Genomic DNA, 7,475 nt, shown 5'->3' with positions numbered 1-7,475 from the left:
CACTATGCTTCCTGCAGGGAGAAAAGTAGTTAGAAATGCCGAAATACTTGATTAAAATGCTGCAGATAACAGTTGATCATTTGATTCCAAATAAACCTCCGAAAAATTCGCAAAAACGACCTCAGGAAAACATCTTTCATCTGCTTTTTTTTTTCATGCTTAATATTTTTTCCATCAACATATACTAACAAACGGTATACTTTTGAAAGGCTATGGAATGAAAGTGTTTAGTATATAGCGTACGTCTCTGCACGCGTGCGATTTTTGAGCATCGATACTGCATTGTATATTTATTTCAATTTTTAATTGTTATGCCGTTATTAAATAACTTAAATAACTAAATAATCGATAGCTTACTATCACTTTTATGAGCATCTACATCTTATTATCTTGCCGTTAAATTGGCTTCATTTCGATACCAAATTTATTTCACTGCTTATAAATATCGTTAATTAAATGCGTTCAAATTATACAATCAATTTCTTTTTGCACTCCAATATCATTCATTGACAAGAGAAGAATATTGAAGTTTAAATATGCACAGTGCAGTTTAAATATGCAAATGCAGTTTAACTGAATTCAAAACCATGCTTGAGAGTATAATATTTGAAACGTGTTACAATCGTGTTACAAACAAATTTTGGTTACTCTGTGAGGTGCTGTAAACGTCTGTAGAAACGCACACAAAAGCACAGTTAAGTACCTAAACAACGAGCAAGTTGACTAAATGTCATCTCGTATATCTTGAGAAGCGTCCTGTAGACAATGAGAAATGCCCGGTGAGACAATAGACGAATTGTCTCGCACTGCAAACACAGCCGGCCTTTACGAAAAATGATTATTGTTTGTAGTGGATTTAGGACGAGGTTTTCACTTGTCAACGTCTTCGTATTTCATTGTGTAGTTAGTCCAACCAAGGTCACGACTGCATTGTGCTGCAGGCACAATTATGTTTGACCTTGAATATCAGGCAAAATATTGCACAAAATTATTGTATACTTGGTGGATTTAAAAAGTAAGAGGTTGAGGATTTAGTTGCAGTACTTCAGTTCCGTTTAGTGTTAATGAAATATATTACACTTATTACAATGATAGGACACCTTCGTCCGTCAACATTGAAGCAATTTAGAAATTCGGATTGTAATTATTCATTAATTTATGTTGGCAACGGTAGGTTTTACACATTAGAACCAACTATACTGTCAATGAGACTTGTACCATTAACTAAATTCAAAATATAATATGAATAAATATAGAGTCGACTAAGAATATTATTGACCGTGCCCCTCTTCCTGAAATGGGTATAGCTGGGAGGCTGTGAAATGGCTAACGATGCCAGACTTGTTCTCCAGGACGAAGAGCGACAGCACCAAGGCGAACATGAAATCGCAGAAGAAGCCCAATATCCAGCCCATTCGATTTACGCGAATGGCCTTTTGAGGAATCAGGCGTTCGTTTTTGATTTCGTTACCTAAATCTGAAAGCCAAGCAGCGGGGTTCTTTTCTGAGGGTTCACCTCGCCGCTCAGACCTCATCGGTTCAATTTTATTCGGAAGGTTTTTCCTCTTTGAGACGGGCTTTGCTTTAGTCATTTCTTCTCGTGTAATGATGATATCGACGAGTGTATGGAGAATGAAGACGAATGCTAGTCGCAGGATGACGTAGAAGAAGAAGATCTCAACGCACTTAGAAGACGGAGACGTCGGTATCGTGGCTACGACTTGTGAGAAGAGTGAAGCCACGACGATCAGAAGTGACAATGTCACTGTAATTCTATCTTGAAAATTATCCAGACGAAAGGATATCATCGTAAGGGATCCTAGCAAAGACAAGACGATGCAAGGAAAGAACGTGGTGAGCAGGTAAGAGAAGTATTTACGTCTTAGCAAGACGACAATTTTAAGCGTTTTTTTGTTCTCGATTCTGTAGCGTAATTGATCGACGTCATACATAGGAATGCTCGTACGGTTACTGAGGATTGCATTTACTTCATTCCAGACAGGCTGGCACGAACTTCCAGATATTTTCTTGAGCGAGAATTGGAGCTCGCAAATTTGCACGTCGAACGGATAAGAGAAGAAGTCAAATCGGCAGCCAAAAGTGTAAAGGTACGAAGTTTCGTAGTGAATTTCGACGTCGGTGCCATAGTTTACGATTGCTGTAAAAATAAAATCCTGTAATAATATCCTGTAATAATAATAATAATAGTAAAACAAGACATTCTCAAGCAATTAAACTTTTAGAAGTCACGAATATGGAGAACGAAATATCAATTTGAACTAAATTTAACCTGTTTCAACTTCAATAGTGACTCGTAACTCTGTAAGAGCGATAATTTCTAGTCTTTCGCTTTGACGGATCATTGTAAATCTGGACTTACCTTCTCTGGTCTCGTGGAACGAGTTCCAGCCAGTCACATTGGTGCGGACGTAGAAGTTTTCAAGTAGTGAAGTCCTCTTCGCTATATTGAGGTTATTGTTGTAGCCTCCGTTGTCTAGGAATAGTTGTGGGCGCCACAACTCGGTCAAGTTTTCGTCTGGTAGTTGGTAAATAGTTCCAACAAGGAGCATAGTGAAATTGATCCTCGAGTCTATCCATGTTAGGTCTGTGAATAGCGTAATTTCGATTTGATTATTGTTCATAATCACATTATTGACTCCAAGACTTCTTGCTCGCATCCTAATGACTGGGGCTGGTGTAGGACACATCTTATTCCAGTAGGTCGTGGGTAGAGGCAGTATGTTAGAGCAAGCAGCTCCTTCGTCCGAGCTATCGTCACAGTCGACTTCTCCGTTACACCTCAACTTAATGTCAATACACACCCCTGAATCACACGTGAACGAAGAGGTATTGCAGACCGTTACGGAGAATATCTCACTACCTGATCCATCTGAAGTTAACATTGAGTTAAACCTTTTGCGACCAACGATGAAGCTATCGGTGGATTGGAGTTCGTACACAAAATATTTAAATGGTTGCGCGTAGTAAAGGCATAGGATATCTTGGGAATTCTTACACGATGCGTACGTGAGAAGGTTGTATGAATCAAAGAAGTAAACTTTATTCCTTACAGAGTGTGCAATGAGCACTTGTGAATTGGCATCGCTACTGTGCACCGTTATGGAATAATCTTTGGGCAAAATACACACGGCATAGTGGAAGTCGGGCAGACATGAATTACTTTGATTTTTGTAAATATACTTATGGTTGGAAAGGATGCTGATTTCAATGGTGTCGCAAATGGAACCTGAGCTTTCCAGATAAATATTTTGCAGACTAGTCTGATTTTCACTGTTGGCGTAAAAGAACGCATCTGTGATGTCTTCGATAAAATCTTTCCGCCTTGAAGGTAGGCGCCCGCCTAAGTTTTCACAAGCCTTCCGAATTTTGCTGTACGGTCCGCACATTTGCCACAAAACGATAAAATCTTTAATAGGTGTCTTCTTGCAAAGCATATTCTTCTTGATTCTGAATTTGGCTATGTTGTTGTCCATTCCAAATCCGGTCGTTCCTACAATTTCTTCAGAGAAATCAACGGAGCCAACTGAGTTGCCTTCACAAGTGTTCAGCGCTGCAATCTCTTGCTCTGTGAGGTTTCGATCATAAATTCTAATTCCAGCTATGGCTCCGTAAAAAGTTTGTGTGGTTTCTGGTCCTAACAAAATTTTCAGTGGGGTGTTCTCTCTGGTGACGTTGTCAGTTGTCGATGCCTTACCCAAGACGAAATACTCTTTTCCAGTTTGCATAGCTATGAAATCTGATCCGATTAGGGTAATGCAAAACTCCGTCCACATCATCAGCTCGTACTTAATTTTTGAAGCGTGTAACGGGGTTCCATATTCAGCTTGAATGTTGAACTCTTTATCATATACTGAAATAAATTAGAAGTAGAATTAGTCGATTCTTATCTGTTATTTAAATTTGCCTCTGAAAATTTTGCTAGTATAATAATCATTTTACATAGACTTTACTTATTTTTGGGTAGTTTCCTAAATGTTAAGGACTGTGGCAGATGGACAGACTTCGAAAGCTTCTGACTCACCTTGCACGATGTTGACTCTGCCATTGAATGTAATTTTCAGAAGAGTAGTTGTTGGCATCGTTGTGACCGCTCTCATCCACATGCATATTGTTAAAGTTTCGCTATTGAAGTCAGTCAAGTTCATAATAACCTGATGAGGTGGAGAAATTTATCATCGGAATTTAAGGTTAGATAAGTTATGCAATGCCTTACACTCTAAAACAAATGACGACTAGTTTATTCAGCAATTATTTTACAAGTTATTTGGTTTGACTCAGATCAAGAAATTGGTCCAGATTTTGACCTGTGAAGAAGTTTCGTTCATATCATGACGAAAGAAGTCCAGAATCGGAAGATGTTCACCTTTCGGGAAACTTTCGGACAATTGGCCTGCCACATCTGCACAACAATCGTCATATAATTCAGATTTAAAGTTTACCAGGAAAATTATGCGTCGAAAAACCATCATCAACGTCCTTCAAATATTAATGCTAGCATAAGTTTTGTGTGGAGAGCTAGATGGCCGAGCCAAGTTCGGCGGACGCCATCATTCTTTGAATTATTTGTCTATAGTATAAGAAGGCGAAAATTTTCTGAAAGTGATGCTGACTTGCTGGGCAACTGACTACATAATATGCATCTTTTCCTGTCAAACATGACTGTAGTAAATTCACTACACCCGTGCAATAACGAGCCTAAAAACACTTTCCAAGCAATCAAAGAAAGCATTTGATTGCTAGGAAAATTGCCGATGAATCGCATCGTGTTCAAAAGATTCAAAAATCACTTGAAAGCAGAAGTTGCTATCGTCATCTATTTCTAATGCTCTAGTATTTTTTCCATAATCGTATAAAGATTTTTACAAATAGAGTATGCTTTGCATAGGTATGGGTTAGAATAAGATATCAGAATAAGCTTGTTTAAACACGAGTGGTTAATGACCATAGAATTCATTGATTAAAATTTTCAAGATCGAACAATATTCTTCAGATGACGCTGGTTGATAAGATGCAGTTTCAATGAAGTAATTTTATTTATTAACGACGTTTCGAATGTGACAACATTCATTTTCAAGTTACAGGAAGCATTGAAAACTGAAATTTAGGTGGAAATAAGTACATGATACACGTAAATATGGTACAGCCTGACGTAGAAGGTTAGCCCCACCCCTTATAAACATCATAACACATCGAGTTTTGCGAGTTTTATTGTGCAAATGGTGGCAAACGAATCGTCTTGGTCTCAGTAATCAAAATACAATAGACTGTAGTGAAAATGTAATTAGTGACGGAGAAAATGAAAAACACATGTTTTTGCACCGACGCAAAAGGTTAGCCCCACTTTGTGCGTACACTTTGACATTTTAGGCAAAACAAAACATACGTCAGCTGCATTACTAAAGGTTATCTACCGATATGCTCCCCGTTGGCTTTGTAGACATCCAAGCACCGCTTTTTCATGCCCTGAGACAATCTACGGAGGTAGTTGGGGTCCATATTGGACCAGGCGGCTTGAATGGCCAACTCGAGTTCTTCCTCCGTGTTATACTGTTTCCCGCAGGCGTAGACGGTCCCAGCCATGTACCCCCAGACGTTCTCAATGGGATTCAGATCGGGGGACTTGGCTGGCCAGTCCATAACCCGGATTTTGGCACGCCTGAAGAAGGCCTTGGTCGTGCGCGCCGTATAGATTGAGGGCATTATCTTGTTGGAAGATGGCGCCGCGGCGAATTTGGTGGCGGATGACGGGAAGTAGGTGGTCCTCGAGCGTTTGGACATAGTCGTCCGCGCACTGATTGCCTTCGAGGAAGACGAGCTCGCTCGTCCCGTTTGCATGAAAGGCCCTCCACACCATTACACTGTCCCCGCCATTTTGGCGGCTAAAAGCTGCATTTGGATCATTCCTGCGGCAATGCCAGTAGTACTTCAGACCATCTGGGTCATCCCAAATTCCATTTCTTCTCATCAGAGAAGTTGGTTTTGGCCCAGGTGTCATCACTAGTACTTGCATACTTTGTGCCCCAGGCGACCCTGGCATGCTTGTGAGCCTCGGTCAATTGGGGGGCCTTGTTAGTCTTCACGTATTGGAAGATGCCGGAGGACGCGAGGGTGCGAGAGACGGTGGACTTGGAGACATTGAGCTCCAACTTTTGGACTAGTTTGGGCGCGCTCGAGTCGCCGGGCGCCGCAACTCGGAAGAGGCGACGCGTGTCACGGGCCGACATCTTCTTGGGGCGGCCTTTGGTGTGCCGCTTTCCGTAGTTCACGTGGTCCTTGAGATAGTTGAAGATGGCTTTGCGGCTACACTCCACTTGTGCCTCCATTTGACGCAGGCCAGGACGCTCGCCCTCAGGCAGCGCCATCAGGGCTTGAATGGCTCCTTTCTGAAACTCAATTAGAGGCTTTCCCGCGCCCATTTCCTGCCTAGGTGAGCATAAGATCCGTGCACAACTACTACGCTATGAACGCACCCTTTGCAGCGAGTCTACGCTGCGTCCTGTCCGCAAGAGCGCCAAACTTGCAAAGTGGGCTAATCTTTTGCGTCGGTGCAAAAACACGGACCGCTTGATTTTTTGGCCAGTAATTAACTTTTTCACCAAATTTTACCTGCAATAGATTGCAGAGCGCAAGACAAATCGTTTGCCACCATTTGCACGTTAAAACTGGCAAAACTCGATGTGTTATGATGTTTTAAAGGGGTGGGGCTAACCTTTTGCGTCGGGTTCAGAATATCCGGTAGTTATGAGATGGATAGCTGGAGTCCAATCTACGAAGCTGGTGAAGGAGCCCACCAGCTTCGTCATCGTGCAGTGGCCCGACATATCCGACCGACGATAGCTGAAGCCCTCATCTCTACAGATTGGACTCCAGCTATCCATCTCATAACTACCGGATTTTCTGAACCTTGAGATTGTTTTGGAATTATTTTCACGGTTCCAGATTTTCGTGTTGTATCATATTTACGTGTATCATGTACTTATTTTCACCTAAATTTCAGTTTTCGATGCTTCCTGTAACTTGATAATGAATGCTGTCACATTCGAAACGTCGTTAGTAAATTAAGTTACTTCATTGAAACTGCATTTTATCAACCAGCGTCATCTGAAGAATATTGTTCGATCTTGAAATTTTAATCAATTAATTCTCTGGTCATTAGCCACTCGTATGGGTTAATGTGTATTGTGTTAGAGTAGCGTGTTCCACTATGAAGAAGAGGGAGAGTCTCACCTGACTGTGAAGTTCTGACGCCGTTGCTCAGAAGGAACACGAGCCAGGATGTGATGAGCAAAAACTCTGCATTACTGGGCGCCATCTTTTGGCCTCTATTTCATTTTGAAGTTTAAATGTAAAAAACTGGCCTTTCGAATTGGGCCATGGATAAATCGTTTAAACTTCCTTTGAGTAAAGTTTGCTATGCTGGAAATTGTATTGGAGGTGAAAATATATCATTACCA

General features: G+C 41.1%; 2 protein-coding genes across 2 annotated transcripts; both read right to left on the bottom strand.

Moving 5' to 3' along the window:
• Nucleotides 1-1,271: 1,271 nt before the first annotated feature.
• On the bottom strand, nucleotides 1,272-4,100 carry LOC125178376 (acetylcholine receptor subunit alpha-type acr-7-like). The gene is made up of 3 exons (XM_047881969.1): nucleotides 4,043-4,100; nucleotides 2,381-2,824; nucleotides 1,272-2,158 (listed from the first exon to the last, which is right to left on the bottom strand). Exons 1-3 carry the CDS (start codon nucleotides 4,098-4,100, stop codon nucleotides 1,272-1,274), a joined length of 1,389 nt encoding a protein of 462 aa, XP_047737925.1.
• Nucleotides 4,101-5,960: 1,860 nt separating this feature from the next.
• On the bottom strand, nucleotides 5,961-6,383 carry LOC108678724. Its single transcript, XM_018167189.1, has one exon. It carries the CDS (start codon nucleotides 6,381-6,383, stop codon nucleotides 5,961-5,963), a length of 423 nt encoding a protein of 140 aa, XP_018022678.1.
• Nucleotides 6,384-7,475: the final 1,092 nt, after the last annotated feature.

Source organism: Hyalella azteca, unplaced genomic scaffold (genome assembly GCF_000764305.2).
Source record: "Hyalella azteca isolate HAZT.00-mixed unplaced genomic scaffold, Hazt_2.0.2 contig9283, whole genome shotgun sequence".
Classification (NCBI taxonomy): domain Eukaryota; kingdom Metazoa; phylum Arthropoda; class Malacostraca; order Amphipoda; family Hyalellidae; genus Hyalella; species Hyalella azteca.
The sequence above is the reverse complement of the archived record's forward strand: the minus strand, read 5'-3'. Positions and strand labels throughout refer to the sequence as shown.